Source organism: Aulonocara stuartgranti (assembly GCF_965226115.1).
Source record: "Aulonocara stuartgranti genome assembly, chromosome: 11".
Lineage (NCBI taxonomy): Eukaryota > Metazoa > Chordata > Actinopteri > Cichliformes > Cichlidae > Aulonocara > Aulonocara stuartgranti.
Genome location: NC_138947.1, coordinates 25,349,362 through 25,374,664, shown reverse-complemented (window position 1 = coordinate 25,374,664; position 25,303 = coordinate 25,349,362). Strand labels below are relative to the sequence as shown.

The following is a 25,303-nucleotide window of genomic DNA, read 5'->3' as shown; positions in this document are numbered from 1 at the left end:
CTGCCAAGGGGACAGGACGACTGATCCGTGTTAAGGACAGAATGAATGGGGCCATGTATCGTGAGATTTTGAGCTAAAACCTCCTTCCATCAGTGAGAACTTTGAAGATGAAACGAGGCTGGGTCTTCCAACATGACAATGATCCAAAACACACCGCCCGGGCAACAAAGGAGTGGCTCCGTAAGAAGCATTTGAAAGTCCTGGAGTGGCCTAGCCAGTCTCCAGACCTCAACCCCATAGAAAATCTGTGGCGGGAGTTGAAAGTCCGTGTTGCTCGGCGACAGCCCCAAAACATCACTGCTCTCGAGAAGATCTGCATGGAGGAATGGGCCAAAATACCAGCTACTGTGTGTGCAAACCTGGTAAAGACCTATAGTAAACGTTTGACCTCTGTTATTGCCAACAAAGGTTATGTTACAAAGTATTGAGTTGTATCTTTGTTATTGACCAAATACTTATTTTCCACCCTGATTTACGAATAAATTCTTTACAAATCCTACCATGTGGATTCATGGATTTTTTTTTTTTTCTTCACATTCTGTCTCTCACAGTTGAAGTGTACCTCTGGTGCAAATTACTGACCTCTGTCATCATTTTAAGTGGGGGAACTTGCACAATCGGTGGCTGACTAAATACTTTTTTGCCCCACTGTAGCTATTTTTTTTATTTGCTTGGTCACATGCCCCCCATGTCTTTAAAATTGTGATTTTTGAGAGTGTCTGTAGAACCAGTGGATATTCCTGTAGCTTCAGATGTGTCTTTTTGTTTGTTTCTTTGTTTTATTTTCTTTTTAGTCGAAACTTTCAATAAAAAATAACAAAAATGAACTCGTCCTGGATATTCTGCAGGAACAACACACTACCACTGGAGTGCGCTATTGTTTTCTGTAGAAGGAAAGGACTGAAAGTCCATTGGTGTGCACGTGTGCAATTTTAGTAAGTGACCAAGTTAAGTTCACACACGCAAAATGGTTTTAACTGCTGTAAAGGATTAAAAACGTTTAAGCGTTTAGTTTCACCAAGCGAGATTATGAAACTACAGCTCCAAAAGATGCAGTTAGTTGAGAAGTTTATTGCATACAGTACTGACAAGAGAGCTCATTATCGCCAAAGCAGAAACGGTGCAAGCAGTCTGCATCAAATGACAATCATGCATCATTTTCTCCAGTGCAATGACAACAAAATGTCAAGAGACAGTTTTATTCATGCAGTTTAGTCATACATCATACTTGCTGTTCCTGTGAACAAATTACTGTCATGAAATCTTTATTTTTATTCATCTTTTCTTTATAAAGAAATAATAAATAACCAGGAAAGTACCAAAATATTACTTTGTAACAGTTGCCAGTTTCATCTACCAGCTGAATCAGCAGGATGTAAAAACAGTGTCTCTGCTTCAAGTCCATCCATCCATCCATGTGCTTCACCACTAATGGATTGTCATTGCTAACAGGGCTTAATTTTTCTTTTCCCAACTGCTCCATTTATACAACTGAATGAACCACTTGTGTACAACTATCCAACAATACTTTGCTCAGAATGCAAGCCTTTTATAACTCACTGCAGCAATATACGACTATGATGCATTTAGTTAAATCAAGAGAAGCACGTAGAACTGCTGTAGCACTGAATGACTTTCTGTGATGACCAAATTAGTTAAGTAGGTTGTATGTCAATAATTTTAAACTGATATGAAAATAATGAGACAATGGCATCATTTATTAGGGAAATGTTAATTCAAAAAAAGCTATAGTTGTGCGCTTAAAGTTTGGCAAGACCATACACAATATAAAACAATACATTAAAGCTACAGTACAACAATTTGCAACCATTTTCAGTGCTATAACATGTAAAATGCAGGGAAAGAAACAGTAACTCATGCTCTGGTCTAAAGCGGGCGTTCGACTCATTTTGGGAATTGCACAACAAGAACAAGCACATGGAGACTGATGGATGCTCTTATATTTTTGTGCCATTTAGACAAACACTATCACTATTTTGTTGAGCGCAGTCAACTAAATTAAAAAAAAAAGTACATTAATTTTTGTAAGATTCCCTGAGGTAGAGAATGAAGAGTGGTCTAATGCTTTTTAAAGCTGCTTTTACATATTTTATCTGAAGCTAAAACCCTCAAAGATGCCAGCACAACGTACTGCATTGATTTTGAGGCTCTTCAGTTTTGTTTGTTTTTTTAAACTAAAAGCTAGTTCATGTCTCAACCTGAATAATAACACATTTGATTGTTAACGTCCAGTCCAGGCGTCTTGGCACATGCAACTGTAGGATTCTCCGAACCTCTTGCAGAATTACAGCAGTTCCCAGGCCTTTCAATAGCCAGTGATTTCCTCTGTAACCTACGTTCTCAGTAGCAGGTGCGAATGAAGATGATGAAAACTAAGACGGCAGTCATAATTGTTAGCGCCGAAAATAGAAAGATGAGGCCGGCAAACACGGGGTTTGACATAGGAGGGATTTTCTTCACTTCGGAAGGAATCATGTTGGACATACTCAGCATGTAGCCCAAACTCCAGCCTATATTAGTTTTCTTTACCTACAGGAAAAGAAAGAAAACAAGTAATTTGAATGTTTTATATTTAAAACCACTTGCTTCCAACACCAGTACACCACCTTGCATGCCAGCGGGATGAAAATCATGAAATTGTATAATTACAGCTGTAGGGCAAAAGATGAGTCATAGCACCCAAAGAAGAAGAAAAAGAACAGGCTGTTTCGTAACTCAAAGTCTTGAAAGAACCTATCAAGCAGCAGACATCCCAAACTGCACACTAACGCCATTGTTGGAAATTGGGAGAATTGCCAGCTGTTTAAAAAGTCTTGTCTTGAGTGCAAAAGGCCGAACGCTCTTTGCAGTGTGGAAACATTGGCTGTAATCGTTCGTCCTTTATGAATCATGAGTAATATACAGAGTGTCAAAGACCAGGAATCCCCTTCTACTGAGGGAGTTTCTTTGTGACAAATTGATGGCATGCCTTCTGCTCTTTAGCTTTTTCATTGCAGACTATTCCTACGACATCAACAACAGTTTCAAGTGGGTGGCCTCATTCACATACGACTGCCAAAGGCAGTTAAATGGCTTCCTGTATTTGAACATGTATCAGCTGTCAACAGCTTTCCAAAACAACTCTCACCAAATTAGTACATCTTACAGTTATATTTCAAGAAGAATTAGCGCACAAGCCATCCATAAACTTTGAACAATGGGAGGATTGTAATGTACTAGCCTCATAGAAGGCAGTATTGAAACTTACAAATAAAAATAATACTATTTGTCTTATTTACTGCTGTTTAACCAACCTGTTGTTGAAAGTTGATGTTTTTCCAGGTGTCGGTGTCAAATTTGTATCCATCTGCCAGCAAAGTAAAGACGTAATGACCTGCGTAACAGTGGGTCTCGATGAATTTGATGTTCTTTTGTGCGTTCAGCTGAAAGAAGGTTGAACAAAGATCAGAGTTTAGCCTGTGATTGTAATGACACAAGCTAATTGTATTAATTTCAGTTTAATCCCATTTCAGTGAGAAATAACGATTATTTAATCAAGATCATGAAAATATTGTGTAACAAAGACGGAGTGCAGTTTATTTCATTACCTTTATCCTGAAGTAACTTTGTTTCTTTTGCACAGCTGCACTCTACAGCTGTGGTTAGCACAAGCATGTCTCTCTAAATCACTTTTTTGGCCTGACATTGAGTTTGTTACCTAACTGATCATGTTTTTAAAAACTGATGTGGCAGACACTCGCAACAAAATCGAGGGTCGAGGAGATGCTTTCAAAGATGCCGTTGGTGTTGGTGCCGAGAGAGGGTGCTCTGAGTTTTTTATAAACTGCAGACCTACTGGGAGTTGAGTGAGTGGTATTTCTCTGGGGAAAAATGCCTTGTTGATTTCAGAGGTCATCTGAGAATGGCCAGACTGCTTAGAGGAAAGGGAACAATAACTCAAATAACCACTTGTGACATGGTTGCTGGGTGCCAGACAACCAGGGTATACAAAAGCACAGGCTCACTAAAGGGCAAGAGAAGAGCGGAAAAATGTTGCCTGGTCTAATGACCCTGGATTTCTGCTGTGACATTCAGATGATAGGGCCAGACTTTGGTGCAAAAAGCCTGAAAGCGTGCTGCTTTGTATTAATGGTTTAACGTGGTGTTGAGGATATTTTCTTGGCATATTTCGGGCCCCTTAGTACCAATTGATCCTCCTTTAAATGCCACAGTTTTGAAGGTTGAAGGGGGTGCAACTCATTAAAGGTGTACCTAATAGAGTGTCCAGTCAGTGTATATTACTAGTAAAAAATGTGGACACACGAGCAAAAAGAAGAAAATGTGGGCGCACAGCATTGTCAGAGCTGGTGAGTAGTTTACTTTCTGTTGTGCCTTCTGTTCTAATCTTGATGAATGAAAATGACAACGTATTTTATGTAATTACCTTCATATTAATTCTGTCATTCTCTCCTTCCTAAACATGATTTCTGTTCTTCCTCACCTTAATTTCGTCCCACTCCTTTTTCAGGCAATTTTTGTTTTTTGTTTTGTGCATTTTATGTTCAATATAGGTATTTGTTGTGCCTGAAAATGAACAAATAAATGAAATGAAATGAAATTTCTTGATTTTCTACCTGTATGAAAACTTACCGTTGCCCAGTTTTTGTGGCAGAAGTTCCTAACTGAGGTGTTGAAGTGATTAATGTTTGATGTGCCATTCAACTGCAGAGCCAGGGCAGTCCAGAAGAATCCAGCGTATGCCTGGTCGGACCAGCAGAAACACACACACTAAGTTGTTTTGCATCGTGATCTATTTGCTTTCATGTGTTATATTTGCACTGCGTGTTACCAGGAAATCTCCGGTGACTGGTGGCTGCTCCACCCCGTTGAAGGAACACTGAGACGAGGAGCAGGTCTTGAAATCAAATATGGATTTCACTACTTTCCCACAGCCGTCTGAGTCGCCACCACCAAAGAAGATCAGCTCTTGATTGGGGTCGTAGTTTTGCGGTTTCTTTGTACACTGTGACTCAAAAATTGATGATGCCTTTTTGGAAGTATTGAAACCTTTAGGATAGCAGGGGTTTGTTATGTTTTTGGGGTTAGATGATTGCTGGAAAATAAAAAAAATAATAAAAAAAATGTCAAAAGATAACGATTTTTTTAAGAAGAAGGCAAAATCTATAAATAAATAGGACAGAAAAAGACCCCAACCCTGAACTGGATAAGAGGAAAAAATGAATGGCACATTATCTCCACACTGTAGGGCTTATTTCTTTAAATTATACAACACCGCATACAAAGTCTGAAGTAAACAGAAACTATAAGGTTAAGCTGTCATACCATCACTCTGATGCACTTTCAGCATATTTCTTGTAGAATCATTATTAGTTTCAAGAATGAAGCTATGAATTACCAGAAACGATGCATTTCTCCCAGACTAGCTTGACGACAATCACGGTTCGATCAATATTCTTAATGACATAATGCATCCCTGGATCCTTTGGCTGTTAGCAGCTCAGGGACAGCAGCGTTCACTAATCATTCCACAAATTGGCCATTAATGGATTTCGCAGTGCACATGTGTGCAAAGACCCAGACGTTCCCACTGCACTTAAACGATAGCACAGCAACGCATAACAGCCTAAGGAAAGAACCACCACTCTTGTAGTACCTTGGGAATATGAGAGTTCAGTGAAAGACACTATTTTTTTTCTGTGCATACTTGTAAAAGAAACGGAGGACAAAGTCATTCACCTGCACTACTTTCTCCAGAACCAACTTCCCAGCTTCATTTTTGCCATAGCAGAGGAAACTGTGTGTGTAGACATTGTAAGGGTAACCATACAGTTTGACACGCAGGTAGTCGGCTCCCTTGAGATCATCCTGGACCGCAAAGGCAATCTGTGTTGATGCTCCTCCAAGATCCATGGAGCCGACAGTCTTTGCTCCCTGCGGCCGTACGTATGCGTTCCACATGTTTTTCTGCAAAAACAACGAAGATTAATAAACGATGAAACGTACAATAGCAAATTTTTAAAGCTGCAATTATCTTGTTTTTTGGGCAATCGATCAGACAGGTGAAGGCTGTGTCATACCTCTACCAAGTTTCCCTTTAGGTAGTTGACAGTGATCCAGCCATAAAGCCCTTCTTCCTGCCCAGTGATGACTGAAGCATTTTGAAACATGAAGGGGAGGGAACTCAGGTATTGTCTGAGTTTTACCAGGACGTCATTGGCCCTCTGTGCATCTTTCATTCTTAACAGCACAGCAGAAAACAGAACTATTAGACATCACACTAGAAACAGACGTTGACAAATGGATTCACTATCATTAATGAAGCAGGTAAAGATTTTGCCAAATACACGTATTTTAGATGCTATTATTTGCTATTATTTTTATTTTAAACTCATCTAAGCCAGAAGTCATGACGGTAGGCTAGAAGGCTTGGCTCTGTTTTTTAAAATGAGATCAGTATGTCATTTTAAAAACACTAGGATGTGAAGATTTTTTTTAATGTTTCTGTCATTAACTGTTTTATGTGTGGGTTTTATTTATTTTTGGTTGTTTTGTTTTTGTCTTTCTGCTGTTTCTCTGAGCGTTGCACGGTCTGAGTTTGGGGTGCATTTGCTGGAAAGTCCACCGCTCAGAAGATTCGCGACTGTCTTAATAATTTCTCACTTGTGAATAATCATTTTCACTGTACAATTGTAGATTTTATAATAAGATCCTGTTTGGCGTCGTGCTGACACAAAACGAAATGCTCTAAACCAATAAACTGCCAAAACATCATCTTTTATCCATGTGCTCACACTTGCTGATGAGCAGTTAATCAGATGCATTTGATTCGCAGTGCCTGGAAGCAATGAGGAGTGTTCATCTATTTAAATAATGTTAGAGTCTGGAACAGATGTTATGTTTTTTAAATTATGCTAAAGAGGATGTCCTTTTTCACATGACTGTAAATCATTTCATGCAAACTAATCAACCTTTTTTTGTATGTTTGTTATACTTTAACAACAATATACGCTGTCCCCTACTTCTGCCTAGAAGGTCTGCTTTTGTCATCATCTTTCCTTGGGCTGGAAAGTATGAAAAGCCATATTTAATGCCGGGCCCAGAGTTCGACCCATGTGATTGAGATTCCTAAGTTTTGTCCTGCCCTTTAGTCTGAATGTGTTTTTATTGCTGGGGCTTCCCCAGGCATCCAGAGGGAAGGGGGGTTATCCATCAGGCAAAAGGGGGGCAATATAAGACACAAAGCTTTACTGTGAAGCAAACCTCCCTTTTTGTCTCTTGAATGCTTGCACAGCAAAATCGGCATCCATAATTCAGCACCAATGAAGTTGAATGGACTTTCTTAAACTCAATCCACAGCACATATTTGAAAGTATTAAATACATCACTTTAAGAACATTTCTGCATCTCTGTCTTGATATTCTCATCTTTAAAAATCATACATTGTACCCATTAAAAATTCCCACCACACACACACAAAGTCACAGATCTAAATATTATACTTTTTAAGAATGTATTTGTATTCATTATGTCTTGCAGTTCTTCAGTCATCAGCTTACTCCTCTGTGCATGAAAGGTCAAGAAAAGCTTAAAATGAATTAATATAAAAAAATCACTTTTGACTCTTCAATAATAATATAAATAATCAAAAGCTTCTTACTGCAGGAGTCTCATTCCAGCTGTAGCTCCGAGAAACAGGCGCGTACTGTTGTGTTTTGTTGGAGGAATGGTTTTAGTGACGATGTCCATGCATTTCCTAAATCCTGCCATTGTCTTTTCTTCGATCTCGGGGATAACCTTCATGTCGGAGATGGCATTACCTGAGGACACAAATCCAAGCTAAAATTCTCGTGTGTCTAGTAACCAGAATGTCTCCAATTTAAAACACACTCTTTATGTTTTTTCTTTTGTTTGCAAAAGCCTAAAAAGAGTTTGCCAGCACCCCCCCTCCTCTCTTTGTTATATGTGACTCACCATCAACTTTACAGTTTAATGTCTCAGTCACTATTCCTGTTTCGTTCTCCTTCGCTCCTGGCCATTCATACAGGTATACATTGGAACGAGATGAGCCAGCGTCTATCACTATGCCGTACTAACAGGAAGAAGGAAGACAAAAATGTTATTGCACAAGCATTTTCCAATCAGCTTAGCAGGTTGCTGTCTATTAAGCACAGAGTAGCCACCATGACTTTCATCAGGCCTCTGTGTGAAAGATGTTGCATAACAGCAGTAAAAGCCTATTTTCTTTATGGAGATATAGTGGGGTAATGGTATCCTTAGCAGAAAAGAAAGTCTCAAATTAGAGAATTGTGAGAACTGCAAAAGTAAAAAACCACTGGCACACTCCTGATGAAAAAGCATACACACATACACAAAAAGAGAACTGACAAACACGCAAAACGGCAACTGAAAGTCATCACAATGAGTTTTTTTCCTCTTTTTTTTTTTTTTTTTTTAGCCCTTGTTTCAAAAAGCTTTCAGTTATAATTAAAAGGAAAAGGGGAAACAGCAGACGGACAACATGCCTGTTTGTTTGAATGCCATTAACAGTACACGCAAAGTTAAACGTGTTTCATCAGAACCGCCACTCATCAGCAAGCAGACCGATGAGGAATCCCCCGTCTCTGATCCTTCGGTGCAGTTTTTATGCGTTGTCTTTATAACAGCATGCGTATTTATATTTGCATCCTGGAGTATTGCGCTGATGTGCGTATGTGCTCACCTCTTTGCTGTATTCTAAAAACCTCCAAGTGTCCTGGATAACAGCAACAGCAACGAGGGCAGCGATGCTGGTCAAGAGGAGAAGCATCACTCCTGCTATCCGACACTTGTAGCCCATCTTGTGTTTGGAAGCCATTTCCTGTTGGCAAGAAATAGGGTTAAAGAAGATGTGTGGTTCTCACTAAAAGCATCTTTCAAGGTGAAGATGTGCAGATGTTTAAAAAAGTCACGATGAGCCGTAACAGTGACCAGGACTGCTACAGATGAGTAAGTGCTCGCAAGCCAAACGGATGCTTAACCAAATCCAAATCAGAGGGAGGTTGTTCAATCAGAAGAACTCTTTTAGGGAGAAAGTGCTAAAATGCAAAAAAACTAAACGAAAACATTTCTGTTTGTTGTTTTTTTGTTTGTTTTTTGGCTACGATTACACATCACACACAGGCATGCAACATGAAATGCAGCTTTTTTTCATGTGTGCATAGATGGGCTGCACACAATTTAAACCTTTAAAGCTACTCTCATAAACATTGTGCAATATATATCACAATCTATATTCATCACTTTGCAAGGACTCATTAAATTCAAAAACATCCATGAAGTTTACTGACAGATGAATATGCCAGTTGATATGAATACTCTTTGTTATTCAATCAATAATCAATTATAATCATGTTATTTAGATTTGCTGAAACTGCCACACCACACTATTCTGCTCATGTTATGTTCCCGTGTGATTGCATCACTGTTATTGCAGCCATTTGTCAGTATACAGCCGTTAGGTAATTCTCCCTCAGCCATGCCAAAACTGTCCTCACCAGACTGACAACCACTTTGCGGATTAGGTGGAACCCTAGTTCTGTGTCTCTCTTGTTTATTGTCCATTTAAGCTTCATAAATCCAGGAATAAAATTTGCTATCTGACTCCTCTTTTATAGGCAATAACAACAATGACAAAACCAGTGTTTGTTAATCTATGAATAACTCTTAAGTTACCACAGCAACTTCTGTAGAAACAAGCAGGCTAAAGGTGCTCGACAAGGTGCGATCACAACTGGCTGACATGGCAACAAGCGAGTTTAATGTTTCTGATACATGTTGCCCGCAAGATGCTTGACATTTCAAAGCCATGTGTGCAATACACGTCCTAGACTTTCACTTTTGAATGTCTCTTCTTTATAACCGCGTGCTTAACATTTCCCGGAGCTGTTTCCAACACAAAGAAAGTAAAGTGTCAGCCAGCACATGAAGAGAAATAGCAACCAATCTGTTTTTGCTGTGTCTATGTTGCATTCACTACAAGGTATGTTTCTGTAACTACATGAGATTGTATCCAATCAACCTGCCAAGACAAACACAGTACAAGTTCTTACACTCCAAGCAGCTCACAATGAAAACAAACATAAGGAGGCATGAGTGACGGTGTGTCTGAGGATGGAATAGAAAACAAATAATTCTATAAAGTAATAATGCGTGTAAGTGCATAATACTGCTAATTTGCAGTTAAGGAACAATGTGTCTTTTGAGCCACTGGTAATGTGAGCTCACTCATCTCTGGCTTTACGGGCTATCATCGCAATGAGCCGGGCTTAAAAACTAAACTGTATTTAAGGTTGTGGGTGATTTTAGTAGCACTGAGGCAAACACTTCCTCCCTGTAAAGTAAATTTTGGTTTCAGTTCTTTCCCACTGCTTTCTCACCTTTTTTTTTTTTTTTTTTTTTACATGCACAGTTGTTACTTGTGGTTTTTAGTAGCATTAATAAGCTTGACATATTACATATTTACACTGCAGTGCATCTCAGATTTGCTGGATGTAAAGTTTCACACAGTGGAGAAACAACAAGATTAGGCAAACAGCACAGTTACTTATAGTTTGTTATTGTAAATGAGCCGCCTTTTGGGTTTGTAATACAAAGACTTACTGAATACATTAATTGCACTTGACTTGCACCTATTTTACTTTATATGTCAATAGTTTTCTAAAGCTTAATTGTGAAGTTACTTGAATTTTTTTTTACTATCACCTGAATAGAAATGCATGGTCCTTATAGGATTTTGAGTTGGCAGTTGCAAAACTACACAATATCTATAAAATACTCAATGTGATATTACTGGTTCTGCAGTTTACTTAAAATTCAGCCAGGTGAATCAACAAGTCATATCGACTCTGTTAACACCCACTCAGTAAAAAATCAGCCATGTGTCGCTGGGAGTCAAATAACTTGAGCTATCTCCCCTGCTTGTAAGGACAGGTTCTTATGGTGGTGAGGAGTGGATAGAAGCAAATGTGTCTCGTCACACTCGGTACAGTAAAACTAACTTGCCAGTGTTGATTAACCCTTTGATCATGTCTAAATACCTGTTGTGTTCAAAGGTTTAAAAAATAAATGCATGTGAGGAAATGTTTTGTTTCTTACCTTCTAGAGCTGATTTTTAGAGCCTCGTTGAGAATAAGAGAGAGATGGTTCTGACGAAGGGATGTTGATCTAAAGCAGGAAAAGTGGTTGCAGCAAATCAAGAGAGAGAGAGAGGAACAGAGAGAGAGAGAGAGAAGGTGCTCTGAGTGCTCTCAAGAGTGACTGGCCCACAAGAACAGGAGTGGCGTACCCCAACATAAGTCACAGTGCGGGGAGGAGCATTGTGTGCAGGACTCCAGTTTTTGCCACTCCCAACGCACCAGTGCAACAAAGCAGCCAGCCTACGAAACACAGCTGCTCCTTGCTCATTGCCTGCGTCTGGTGATTAAAACAGATACAAGTATTTGTGAGTATGAACAATGTGAGAAGATGGGGCTGGAGCTGGGATGCTAATTGATGTGGCTGAGGGTCTGCTGTGGAACTTACTATACATTCAGGTGTTATTTAATAGGAGTAAATTATGAGGCAATGGAGGCTATGAAAAGCAAAGGCTTAAGTGCTGTATCAATAATCAAGGATTTGTTGATAGCTGCACGGGATGCCAGCGTTCTCACAGACAAAACTCAGAGTCATTTGTGTGACAAACATGAGTCATTAATTTCTCTGACACAGTGCTGATGGACGAATGGGAACCTGAGCTTTTATTGCAGCATATTTGTTTGTTTTTTATGGGAAGACAGCAGAGAGTTAAAAGCATACTTTTAACGGTGTGTGCATTGCTCCTACTGCTGAACATTTTTGTAAGGGCTCATATGTTAGGAGTTTTGCAGCACTATCTGGAAACATGAGAAATGCTTTTCCAGACTGATACGGCATCAGTCTGTATAATATCAGTTAAGGAGTGGAGATACTGTCAGAATGCATCTGTCTCCATGCGCAGCCTACTGTAATGACCAAAACACCAGTTAATGCAATATTCCCAAATAATGCTGAGAAGTCAGACGCCACTGCATTCTGCTGCTATTTTAAGTATTTTCTATGGTACCCACCCACCAACCCATTTGTTACCTGTAATACAATTTCATCAGGTTACCTTATGTTTTATGTTGGCAGACAACAAATGGTTCCATTGCATTGGAAGTGGTTACTTTGTTATAATACTGTGACATACTATGACATGGCCTCCTCACATGGGTGCCAGCGTCTGGATCTGCTAGCTTTGTTTATTGTCCTGGCATCTTAATAGAAGTTATTACAGTGGTCTGAGTTGTTGAGTTATTCAAAGGTTCAAAGGTATTTCAGATCATTGTCCCACAACAGCAGGACTCCTTCAGGACTTTAAGGTAAAGAGCAGAATTTATGGTTCCACTATACCAGGTCCTGAAGCAGCAAAGCAACCCCAGACCATCACGCTACCACCAACATGTTTGACTGTTGGGTTTTTTGTGTGTGAAACATTGTGTTAGTTTTCTCCATTTGTGGATAATGTCACTCACCACCATTCACTGGAATCCCAGACCCTTTTAAAATGCTTTGTAACCTTATCCAGCCTGATATATGTCAAGTTCTTTTAGATTGTGTTGCTTTTTGAAATCTTTTAGCCTACTTCACTTTGTCAGACAGGTTCTATTTAAGTGGTTTAATCCAGCATGTGTGGCATTAATTAGTCCTGGGTTTATCTTGTCAATTTCATCAACATGATAAAGTCACAAGTGTTCAAGATGCAGTCATGAAACTTCTCAGATGTGTAGTAAACACTGAAATGAAGACCCAGCTCAAAGAACATTGATACTGTGGTCTCTCTTCGTGACTGTAAATTTGCAGCAGCTTTTGTTTTTTTAACCACTGAATCTGTTGCCTTTTTAACACCAGCACTGGTTTCTGGGTTGTCTACAAAGGAGACACTAGTGGTGTCAGTGAAAGTGAATTACATGTCTGATTCAATGGGCGGTGAATGTATATAAAGTATTTTTGTTGCCTAACGTGAGACCTGAAACCTACTGGCCTGAATTAACCGGAAGAACAGGAAGCTTAAAATTAGATTAGCACCAAGAGATGAAAGAGAAGAAGCAAGTATCTTACAGAAAGATTGCATACTTTCTCATAGAGGTAGTACTGCAATACTTCTGTTAGAATGCATGCTCTTTCCAGCTTTGCTGCTTTGCACATGGGTTGTATGGGTTTAGTCTGTCTCTGCAAGACAGACTAAACAAGTTTGCACCCACATGTCTTCTCTTGTGTAAGGAAACATGTGAACACAGTGATTTCCTCTTTAATGCAGAAGAAAGCAAATAAATCAACTCATAGTGAAGAATATATGTATATGAGTACATATCTTGTGATGATTTGGGAAGAATTTAGTAATCATCTCCAATATGTTGCATGTTTTATTTCATCCTAAGAAAATACTGAGTTTCTGCTGTCTGCACAACTAAAAACAAAGTGGAAGTTCCGTCATCCTCAGATAATTACCAATTCAGCATCAGTGCTGTTTATAGTCTACTCGAATTTGTAGAGCCACCAAGACATATTCTCACTAATTGTTTATGTCTCTTTCAGTGCTTTTAAAACACATTAAACACCCTGATGAATCTCTACTGCAGGTCACAGGGCAGCACAGAGAGGTTTAGAAGCTCTTAATGCATCGTTGATAAATTAGCTTGACAGACCCATACTTGCATGCATATGCTGCACATAATGACAGCATTATGCGGTGTAAACTTATCAGATAATTACACCTCATGCCTCTAATGTATGGGTGTAGGAGGCTGGTCCACTTTAAACCCTGCTGCCTCCATTTCCCTTCACGCACCCTTCAGCCACTCCCACCACATCGCCCCATCTACCTAACTATTTCAACAGGGCTGACTCTCACAGGGAGCCGCTGTGTGAAACACTGTACACAACCCTCTTCCCCACCACTGCTTGACAGAAAGTAGTCCCCAGACTAGCTCAGGACAAACCCATATCTCTTACATGTCAAAGCTGTGTACCACTCAGCACGCTGCAATTGAATTATCAAAAAGGAAACTCTTATCCTTGTAGAATTACAGATATCAGAGTTAACAGCAATCAGTGCACATTTCAACATGGGGCAAATATGCTGGCCATGTAATGGGATCTCTGTGGTCTCAAACGCATTGTGATTTGAGATTCAGTTACGTGCTGATGGCTAGTAGATTATAATGTTTTCCCATCTGATCCCTCCCAAGTGAAACAGCATCTTGGGCATGCTTTCAGGAAAAACCTCACATACCAGATATTTGAAGGCTGCTGAGCCTAGTGGGCTGACAGCATGTGTTGGACTGGACGAGTCCAACACATCAGGGCTCAAATATGCATTTTCAATATGAGATTATATATTTGTAGTTTTCTGTTCTGATCTATTTCTATCTGTTCAAATAATTATGCACTGCAATACAAATGTGCTTTGCTCTCTGAATGTTTTGGCAGTACCGTAAAGACTCATGTTTGAACCTAGTTTGGAACAAAGCATAGGTTTCACATCACAAGTTCAACTTTGCAGCTAAGAATAGATGCTAGAAAAACACTTTTCACAGGTCCTGCCCTCCCTGTCTTTATGTATCTCCCACCTTTGCAATTACCTGCTCTGCCCCAGTGTGTTGCACCTGTGAGTAATTCCCTTCCCTTGTATTCAAAATGTGTTTTTTGCCTGTCCTTTGTCAGCTCGCTTTTGTTTATGTATGCACTTCAGTAATACTGCTCTTGCATTGGATTTCCCACGCGCCTAACCCTGTTTTGCCTTTTGGCTTTTGCCTCTGCTTGTTCCAGGTTTTGTCTGCTTTGATCACGGGTTGATCACCTGTGGAACAAACTGTGCTTTACCTCAGTGAAGTGGTGAACTCTCATGTGGTCTCTCATACATTTCAGTTCTGTGTTGTTACAACAGGAATGCTGGTTAGATAAAAAAAAAAAAGAAGGCTGATCTTTTACTATCTCTTTGAGACTTATTGAATTCACCGCTGTTTCTACGCTCATTCTTTTATTTCTTTTTTATCAACCAATCACACCCTGTGAAAGAATGCATCATACCAAGGTCACCAAGCACCTAGCTAAGATAAAAGTTTCCACCCCGTCTAAGATTCCTTCCATGAAAATGTTTGCACTATCTGACAGGATTCTCTACTGTCCAGAAAACAACGGAAATGAGCGCAGACACCAGAGGGACAAATAAACAAAAGACCGATACATATGTGATTGCAATGCTGTATAGTTGCACAGAGCCTAGAAAACTGTGATATACAGTGAAGTTAGTTCTTTTTCTGGACTGAAGCAGTACTGGGGATCTTATGCTAAGTTAGAGGAAAAACACCAATACTTTAGATCATTTATTTTAAATAAAACTGCTGTTCCTCAAATGTTACTGAATTCAACTGAAAGACTTTCTTTGAAACTTTTAATAGAGATTTCGTAGCGTATGTCCCTGAGATAAATTCTTGGGAATACTTTAGTGGTTTTCTGCCTTTGGTCACTTAATATCTGTGCAATCAAAAGTCACTCTGTGCATGTTCACATTCATGTTCAACTGAAGACAAAGAAACGTTTTTAGAAGACTTTTCACTGTTAAAAGACTTTTTCATGAGCAGAGAGTGGAAACTGACTCATAAAATCTAAGTCTTGATTGAAATACGGTAGATTATGTATAAAAATGCCTGAACAGCTGATCAAATACTTTTGTGAGAAGCTTTAAATTAAAGCTGAAAGTCTGCACTTGAATCACATGATGTTTGTTAGATTTAAAATCCTCTGTACAGCAACAACAGTTGCCACTGTCCAAAACTGGACCAGAGACAAGTTATTTCTCTTTGATGAAATAACTTGCCTCTGCTTTATTTGGATTAAAGGTTAATGTCAGATAGCTTTTGAGCTGTCTGTAATACAACCTAATAATATTACACTAATGTTACCCCCCTTTGTCTCGCCCTGCTTTCTTCTCTTTCAGGCTCTCATTTGCAACCTACTGGAGCAGATGGCAGACTCTCCTTGATCCTGGTCCTGCCTGAGATTCCTTCCTGTTAAAAGGGAGTTTTTCCTTCCCACTATGACCGAGTGTTTGCTCATTGTCAGTTGTCTGCTTGTTGAGTCTTGCAATATAAAGTACCCTGAGGCAACAATTACTGTGACTTACCGCAATATAAAAAAAACTAAATTGAATTTAACTACAGAGTACACACATAAGATTGAAGTCAGTTTACTATGCATTGAATATTTCTGATTATAAGCTTGATTATTTTAATATGGAATCAACATTTCTCAGTGCTGGGTTGTTCTCATTTTAAGGTAAGCATTATTTAAAGATGTTACCATACTAGTATTCAACTAAATTCATTTAAATGTTATTTATATAGGGCTAAATTACAACAGCAGTCACCTTAAGGTGCTTCATATTGTAAGAAAAGGGCCTAACAATAATGGAGAGAAACCCCCAACAATCAGACAACTCCCTTTGGTCAAGCACCTCATAGTGTGGAGGAAAATCTCCCTTTGAACAGGAAGAAACCTCCAGCAGAACCAGGCTCAGGGACAGGCAGCCATCTATTAGGACTGAATGGTGCTGAGCAAAGAAGAAAACCAAGTGTCCAGTCTTTCTCCCAGATCCAACCTGGGAGCTATTTCCACAGAAGAAGAACCTAAAAGCTGAAGGCTCTACAACATTTTTAAACCATTACTCCTGTGTAGCTGTCAGAAATACTGATCATGTGTCTGTTGGCATCTCCTTGTGGCCAAACTGCAAAATGCATGTCCAGAAACATTTGTAATGCTTGAAGCAAAACTCTCTCTGCCAGCAAAATTATTGTAAAATCCCCAACTAAGAGTCAGTAAAATATGTGCTTCCATCCCCTTCACCCCAAGTGCTCAAATAAATGTTTAATTATAATTGCAAGGCCTTATGAAAGCATCTGAGGACTGAGACAATCACTCAGACAAGTCAGCAACTGTGATAACATAAAAGCAGCCTACAAAGGATTTCAAAGAAGAACGCAATCTTTGCTTTTATCTCAGTATGAAGTTGATTCAAGCCTGATTTTCCCCCTTCAATATTTAAGATGATCACTTCATTACCAGGGGAACGACATTTTCTGTTAAACTGACACAATGATAACAAATAAAAATGCTGATTAAAGTAAAGAAGTAAAAGTAAAGAATTAGTAAATAATTCACTGAAGACAAAAGAATATTCATAAAAAAATTCTTTGCATTATCCTCTCTGTAGATAAAGAGTTAACATTTCACTCAAGTCAAGTGAGTGCCTGGTGGAAGCACATTTTTTATTCATAAAGTCTATACAGGTGAAGTTCTCTATTGTAAGCACTAGAAGTAAGACCTCTCAAGTAGCATTGTTATGTCTCGTGTCTCCTATCATCATGATTTACAATTTTAACTGAACAGACAGACCATGTGACCTTTTTCTCTTTGGCATTTTCCAAAGCAGCCGTATCATTTTTAAAGAGAAGTCTTCCTCTACAACTGTTGCTGTGTGATAGTTGCCTGTAGAATTTATATTTATATTTTTGAAGCAAGCAAGTGAACTGGCCAATAATACTGACGAGTAATCAGGGACTAAGAAGTAACATCTAATACTGAATCCTCATTTGTATTTATAGAAGGCCGGCCTTTGTCCTCAGGGATTAAGATGCTCAGAGGAGGCTGATTTGCAAGACATGCTGTTTGTGTGTGTGTGTGTGTGTGTGTGTGTGTGTGTGTGTGTGTGTGTGTGTGTGTGTGTGTGTGTGTGTGTGTGTGTGTGTGTGTTGAGCAATTTCTGGACTGCTGGCAGGTCAGTTTATCCACTCACTCTTTTCATGGCATTTGGAATAGCTGCAGAACATTGCTCGGCATTGTCCTGTTACCTTCCCTAGCTTACCTTCCCTAAAGAAGACGTCACCTGGAGGGCAGCATGTATTGCTCCTAAAGCTGTATATATAAGTTAGTATAGTCACACATGTGCATGTTATCCATGTCATGTGCCAAAATGCGCCCCATACCATCAAAAAAATCAGATTGTATTTTAAACCTTGAAAGAGGATTGAAAAGTGACACCATGCAGACTACAGCAGACTTTATTCAAAGAAACCACATCACTCCATGCAGCACAGTCTAGCCAATGAGGAAACACTTGGGTCGGACACCGCCACTGACGTTAGCACAATCATCTGAAATTACAGCAATGCGTGGTGATGCTAGAGCACAGATTTCTAAATCCCCTAAAGGGCAGGTGTAAAGGGTCAGGTCAGGTGCAAAACTATAATGGTTTGGCAGGGGATGTAGTTACGTTTGATCATTATGAAAATTTATCTGAGTTCTCCAGGTTTTAAAAATATATAACAGGACAGTAAAGTGTGGCATCCTATATTTCTGGTACATTCAAATCAAAGACAAATGCCAAATCAGTGACGCAGAGAAAAAAGTGAGCAAATATTTAATAAATTTGCATAATTTAGGTTTTAAACTTTCATCTTAATATTTTTTTCTGTCTGAGCACAGAAATGTAATGAAATTTAGTTTATTTGAATGTACGAAAAAGTCCCAAAGGAGCATAATTTCACTTTAAGCCCACTGACAGTGACTGAGTGATTGTCTTGTACTGCTGTTGTGGAATACTGGCCAGCTGTCATAAGACACAATATGAATCAATAACATATAATCAGCCCTAATCTGCCATTGTATATTTAAAAAATACTACTTTTGCAAATTAGTTAATAAATAACTTAATCACTAGGATATTATATTAGAAATCTTTAGCCTGACACTTCATGAAGCCCTCCATGTATCACGCATATATTCATTTGGAAGCAGTTTCTGACTGAGCACCTAAAAAAAAAATAGTTGCAGACAAACACTGAGTCAGAAATTCACAAAGTGTGCAATACATTCTTTGCTGAACTCAAAAATAATTTAGCCTCAATTCAACCACACAAAACACTGAATTTACCCCCAAACAAGTTTTACACACAGAAGACACAGAAGCGGCATAGACAAGTGCACTGTGACGTGGACAATAACGTGATTAGTGATCCGTGAGAGACAACGTGGAGTCAACAGAGGGAGAAAATGCAGATATAAAATGTTATTTTTGGAAGTCTACATATGTTTTTGTCATAATTAGTAGATACATAAATATACAATAATTTGCGACAATGTAATATTTACCACTGTTAACTCGACTGGATTCTTTGCTGCAGACAGAAGGAGAACTGCCTGTTAGACAAATTACTCCACATTCCCTTTATGACATTTTACATCTGCAAAACTCCATCAAACGTCAGTCACAACTTTGGTTATCATTCAGGGATCGGAGTGGACGACCCCTTTTCCAGCGTTTTTTTTAATGACTGGCCTCCTGCAGAAGCTCAAATGTCAGCTGCGTGATGTGCTGCCATGCTTGCTGGATGTGATGTGACTCAGTAGTGCGTGCACAGATGGCAAAGCGCAGGACAAAGCAGCCTGAGAGCTGACAAGGCACCAGATGGATCTCTCTGCTCTTGGTGATCCTTTTCAGCAACTCTTGGTTCAGTTCATTGGAGCCCTGAGAGGAGAAAGCAAGGAAGAATTACACCAGCTAGGCTTTGTGTCATGACTACTTAATAATTAGGTGACTGGATTAAAGTAATCACAGTCTTGACAGTCAAATTCCCATAGACAGGGAGCTCTGATATGCATTTTCTAGCTTTTCTAAATAATGCCCTCGGTGTTATTGAACCTTTGAGGTTTCTAGGTGACTTTTTTACTTTTTGTGACCACTGCAGAGATCAGATCATAGAGCTGTACCGTTGGGTGCTGTTACCTTGAGCCTGAAGCAGACCAGTCCCAGGACAACTTCAGCACAGATCTCAAACCTCTTGTCTGCTCGCACCAGACTCTCAAACTCCTTGGCCAGGGCCACTTGCTGTAACAGAGGATGTGAATTATTCATAAATATTTCATGAAATGTAAAAGATTTATTGTACATGCAAATAAAAGTGAAGTTTTTTTAAACCAATAGTTTTTTAAGCATTTGCTTTAAAAAAAATCCTTCACCTGCAAACAATATTAGCTGTAATTGGCATTATTTTCCACTAGATGCCAGTGTGGTTTGTTACGTAGCCTCGTGCTTTAGGATTGGAAGACTTTTTTCTTGTCATTCTTAATTAAAACCTTTCTTTTTTTCTTAGAGCATCACTGCTTACTGTGAAGTAAATGCGTTCATCTGATTAAACAAGCATGCAGTGTGATATTTCACATTTTAGAAGAGACAATTCCTGGTGAGCTCAAATCAGACAAGTTCAAAATTTGTACTCAGCACCCATGAAATAGCCTTTATCAAAGTCTGCTCTGAAAATGTCATCTTCCTCATACTGATTTTTCTAAACATGGTACTTATCAAAGATGTTCCTAAAGTACAATTTATCCACTTAAGATCAAAGACTCTGCTGATGCATGCTGAAACGTGCGTCAATGCAGTTATCCCGGTTATATCGTTGAGCTTCCACTCAACTTTTCCAACTGGTAAATAAAGCCAAACCTCTGGCATAAATGGCCAACAATTGGTTGACTGTGATCTTGTTTCTTAAGTCCCAGCAGATAATCCAGTATCACTGTATTTGATTACAAGCTAAACTCCAGTGACCTCACTTCCTGTCCTACTGCTGACTGTATGCCAGGCAGAACTTTTCATACATATTATTCATATTTTGCGGTTTCAGATGACTGTAGGGATCGATTCTGCTCCTGTCACTTTATTTGAAATGGAGCATAAACACAAAACAGGCTGATTTGATTGACAGAGCAGACTGGAAGAAGAGAGAGCGAGTCAGACAGGGGTCATGCATCAAAAAGAAAAGATGAAAAGAAAAGGCATGTGCAGGGTTGGGAAAGGAAATGTAGTTTTAAATAGAAGATACATGCCAGACATATATGACTGCAGGGCTAATTATGCCGATGAAGAGATAGAAGAGGAGGGAGGGCAATGGCAGGACATTAGTGGTAAGGAGGATTAGGAGCAAAGAGTTCTAGGAAGCAGGAAGGCGAAGGCATTTCCCATAAAGGCATATATGATTTCCTGAAGTGTTTTTTTTTCTTTTGGACGTGACTGAGATGTAGAGAAGTGGTGTGTGACAGATAAATGGAGGTGAAACAGCAAAGTGAGACTGATACCACTGGCACCACTGTTGGTACAAGGTTAATCTTTTTACTACATGGAGGATAAGAAACGCAGGTTAGCAGGGTTACAAAGCCTGAATTAGCACTAACACACTGCTACTTCTTAAAGTAATTGATCTGTTATTTACATCAGCTCTCACACATTATGGGGAATAATTGTCAGTAATCCCTGCACAGCTAAATGAATGGAATAAGTGAAATCCATCCATGCTCTTCTGCTTTAGGGTCACGGGGGTGCTGCAGCCTATCCCACCTGTCATAGGGTGAGAACCTGGAGAAAAACAACACCGGAGAAAATATGCAAACTCCTGGATTCAGACCCAGAACCTTCCTGCTGTAAGGTGACAGTGCTGACCACAGCACCACTGCACCATCCACATATGAAAGCATATATTTGAATAACCTCAAATTTAATGTGTAACAGGCAAATAAATGATCCTATTACTTCAAATTTTGACCACAAATGCCACAAATTTGAAGAAACCCTTCACATCCCCAGGAACAGGTACATTTGCCGATGCTGAGTGAGAGATCATTTTCCTGCGTGTTTACCTTGCGTATATGAGCTTGCAGACCTTTGAGCCCATACATGCGAAAGACAAACCACATCTTCAGTGAGCGAAATCTCCTTCCCAGTGGGATCTGCCAGTGCTGCAGGCCAGAATTGGATAAGGAGAGAAGTTATTACCACAATGTTCAAATCATGATTATTAATCATGATAATAATTCATCTTACCCGATAATCTGTGACCAGTCCTGTTGATAGAAAAACAGATAATGTTGTCCATTACATGTGCACAGTCTTAATTTTAAATAAAACCCCTTTAAACTACTCGTGTCAGCCAGCCTGCTTCCTGGTTAATAAGAATCGTAAGTGCAGTCAGTGCATTTTGAATCACAGACTAAACGCGTTTTGCACAAACAGAATAGGCGAAAATGGCATTTTATAAGATTATAAGATTTTATAAGATACAAGATCTATATTTTCTGAATGTAAAGCAACACACCACAGATTACAACTTGCATCGACTTAACAAAGCTCCAACATTAAAACAACCCTTTTAAATTCAAAATGTATCTTCTATAACAGCTGCTTTTTGCTATTATCTTAGCGTACTGTTGATTGTCCAGGTGTTGCTGTCACTGCGCTCAGCGCCTCTATCTCACTAATCACAGGTAGCTCATCTCTCCAGAATAGATGTCTGTGTTAGCCTGGACTAATAACCACTAATTAGATTGAGGAGTCCAGAGTGCATGAGCATACGCTTTTGTAAGGTGCTTCACAGTGGTGGGAGGCACTGCAGCTCTCAGTCTTTCTGTCTGCTTGACAAGTAAATTACAGTGAAAATCTGAGACCATCTGCAGGCTATAGGAGAATTTGCACAGACACACAAAGTAGAAGCAGACAAAATTGTTGTATAGGAAATTCCCTGATTATATCTTTATAGTTTTTGTTTTTATTCAAGTCTCCAAGACAGGACAATAGTTTACCAATGGAATTTGGACAAATACTGTCGACTTCTAAAAGGATATCAGTGAAAACTATAACTACCTGATTCCTGGTTTTCATGTTTCAGGTAAAGTGGTTCCATTTTAAAGGCTCCAATGATGTCTGCTCTCTCCTTCACCCTGTGGACAAAAACGTCTTAATATGGCATTAAGCTCTAAGAAAAATGTCCAAAAATTTAAAACTTGTATATCAAAATTGAGTGTTTTACTTTATTCGTGGGGGTTAGCCACGCAAGATTTTTAGGAAAATTCCACCTCTTTTCAACCAATGAGTTGCAAAGTGAATATATGGTATAGAAATAATATTTAAACACTTTATTAAAACTTAATAAATGACCTTTTGGCTTTAGACCTGTATTTTTAAGGAAATCAGCATATGCTTTATGAAACAGGCTAGTCTGCTCTAGTTTTTGCATAGTTTGGAAATGAGTTATGGTTCATTATCCTGTAGGAGGAAACGGTCTCCAGTTGAGCAGTTTCAGAGTACAGGATGGTACCGTGATGTGATCAATTTCCTTCTGCTATCATATTTTCTCTTTTAATCTTATTAAGTGAATTTCTCAAGCATTTATCCATTTATTTTATTTTGTGTTGTAAAAAAAAAAACCCATAACATCTAATATTAATATTTTCATTTGTAACTTCAACATCCTGATAATGCCTGTCGGCCTGTTGTTTTGCTGTTATGATTTAGTGAGACTGAGAATTTAAGACCTGTTAAGTGTCTGTTTTTGAAACATGAGACTCTGATGCACTTGTCCAGTTGCTCTGCTGTGCACCTGAATGTCCCACTTCTCCTTCTATTCTGGTTAGAGGCAGGTCATCAGTTTTATTTAGACATCACTGTCTGGCATCTTAATGTGTTTATATAATTGACAAAATTCATTAGACTATTCATCTGGTGAATAAGTGTTACTAGAATGCTGAAGTGATAGTTACTGAAAAAAACCTCTGTATTTCTACACACCTACACTTAATTATATCCATTTTTATATAATAATAATAATAATAATAATAATAATAATATTTACCTATATATTCTATACCCAAATGTGAGCCAGCACACTGGACTTCTCTGAAAATGAAGAAATTGATCAAGCATAACATTTGATCACTATTTTTTTTCTTCAGGAATTCTAGTGAATAACTAAAAAAATATATGTATAATGTGATTTCCTATTTTTCATCTATTATTAAAATAGTTCATTTGAAAATTCATGCATAACAACATTATCTATATTGAATAGAAAAAATATAATTGTGATTAAAGTGCTTGTGCATACTGGTAGATTAACCATTACAGAAACAGTGGTAATTACCACTGCTGTTTATTTAGGGGAGCTTTGTGATCGGGTGGTTTGCACATTTGTTTAGCACCAGAAATCCCAAATTTTTTCACCACCATGTAAAATGCTCCTATTAGCCCATACTTGACTTGTTCGTCCTCCAGATAAGCAGTTTACTGTACAGGGTGGGCCATTTATATGGATACACTGTAATAACATTGGAATGGTTGGTGATATTAAAGTCCTGTTTGTGGCACATTAGTATATGTGAGGGGGCAAACTCCTCAAGATGGGTGGTGACCATGGTGCCCATTTAGAAGTCGCCATCTTGGATACAACTTTTGTTTTTTCAATAGGAAGAGGGCCATGTGACACATCAAACTTATTGGTAATGTCACAAGAAAAACAATGGTGTGATTGGTTTCAACATAACTTTATTCTTTCATGAGTTATTTACAAGTTTCTCTTTGTTCATAGCCATTGACATGTCGAAGAGGTTAACACATGAGGAGCGGATCGAAATTGTGTTGATATCTGGTGAACGCAGTAACCGGGTCATTGCAGCAGATTTCAATGCAAGACACCCTACGAGACCACCCATCTCCCATGCTACAGTCAGCAAACTGCTTGCTAAGTTTCGTGAAACTGGTTCAGTGTTGGATTTGCCAAAATGTGGACGCAAGAAAACTGTCACTAATGAAGAAACATCAGTGGCTGTCCTAGCTTCATTCAGCAAGAGCCCACAGCGTAGCACTTTCCGCATGTCACTGGAGAGTGGCATTAGTCGAACATCCCTTCGGCGGATATTAGCTACTCACAAATGGCACCCTTACAAACTCCAGCTACTGCAGCATCTCAACAAGGATGACCCAGATCGGCGCACAGAATTTGCCGAATGGGCAAAACAAAAATTGGAACAAGTTCACGCAGAAGATTTTGTTCAGTGATGAGGCAAACTTTTATGTGAATGGTGAAGTTAACAAACAAAACCACCGCTATTGGTCTGACACTAACCCACATTGGATGGATCCCTCCAAGACTGTTGGAACAACAAAAGTGATGGTTTGGTGTGGTATATGGGGTACAACGACACTGGGTCCATTCTTCATCAATGGTAACCTCAAGGCCACTGGATATTTGAACTTGCTACACGATGATGTGTTTCCCTCTTTATGCACTGAAGCTGGCACGTTCCCTGAGTTTTTCCAGTAAGATGGTGCACCACCACATTATGGGTGCCAGGTCCGAGCATT

At 39.0% G+C, this 25,303-nt stretch overlaps 2 protein-coding genes across 3 annotated transcripts in view; both read right to left on the bottom strand.

The window, feature by feature from the left end:
- Window positions 1–1,051: 1,051 nt before the first annotated feature.
- Window positions 1,052–11,335, bottom strand: entpd3 (ectonucleoside triphosphate diphosphohydrolase 3). Its single transcript, XM_082552491.1, has 10 exons — window positions 11,155–11,335; window positions 8,741–8,878; window positions 7,993–8,110; window positions 7,679–7,838; window positions 6,099–6,258; window positions 5,758–5,985; window positions 4,850–5,113; window positions 4,651–4,761; window positions 3,315–3,443; window positions 1,052–2,550 (listed from the first exon to the last, which is right to left on the bottom strand). Exons 2-10 carry the CDS (start codon window positions 8,873–8,875, stop codon window positions 2,362–2,364), a joined length of 1,494 nt encoding a protein of 497 aa, XP_082408617.1. The 5' UTR covers window positions 8,876–8,878; window positions 11,155–11,335; the 3' UTR covers window positions 1,052–2,361.
- Window positions 11,336–18,142: 6,807 nt separating this feature from the next.
- Window positions 18,143–25,303, bottom strand: part of ddc (dopa decarboxylase) — a 28,887-nt gene continuing 21,726 nt past the window's right edge. For both annotated transcript variants that reach the window (XM_082552858.1, XM_082552857.1), the window contains exons 10-14: window positions 22,808–22,884; window positions 21,992–22,011; window positions 21,808–21,906; window positions 19,901–20,002; window positions 18,143–19,642 (exon numbers count right to left, since the gene is read on the bottom strand). In XM_082552858.1, the coding sequence (XP_082408984.1) occupies window positions 19,442–19,642; window positions 19,901–20,002; window positions 21,808–21,906; window positions 21,992–22,011; window positions 22,808–22,884 (499 nt within the window). In that variant the 3' untranslated portion in view covers window positions 18,143–19,441. The remainder of the gene's footprint in view (window positions 19,643–19,900; window positions 20,003–21,807; window positions 21,907–21,991; window positions 22,012–22,807; window positions 22,885–25,303) is intronic.

What these genes read in the sequence shown, in the direction of transcription:
- entpd3 (XM_082552491.1), bottom strand. Translation starts at nt 8,875, where the DNA reads ATGGCTTCCAAACACAAGATGGGCTACAAGTGTCGGATAGCAGGAGTG. An exon ending in TTTTAGAATACAGCAAAGAG is followed by an intron (nt 8,111 to 8,740) that starts GTGAGCACATAC and finishes TCTTCCTGTTAG; the next exon opens with TACGGCATAGTGATAGACGC. An exon ending in ATTAAACTGTAAAGTTGATG is followed by an intron (nt 7,839 to 7,992) that starts GTGAGTCACATA and finishes TTGTGTCCTCAG; the next exon opens with GTAATGCCATCTCCGACATG.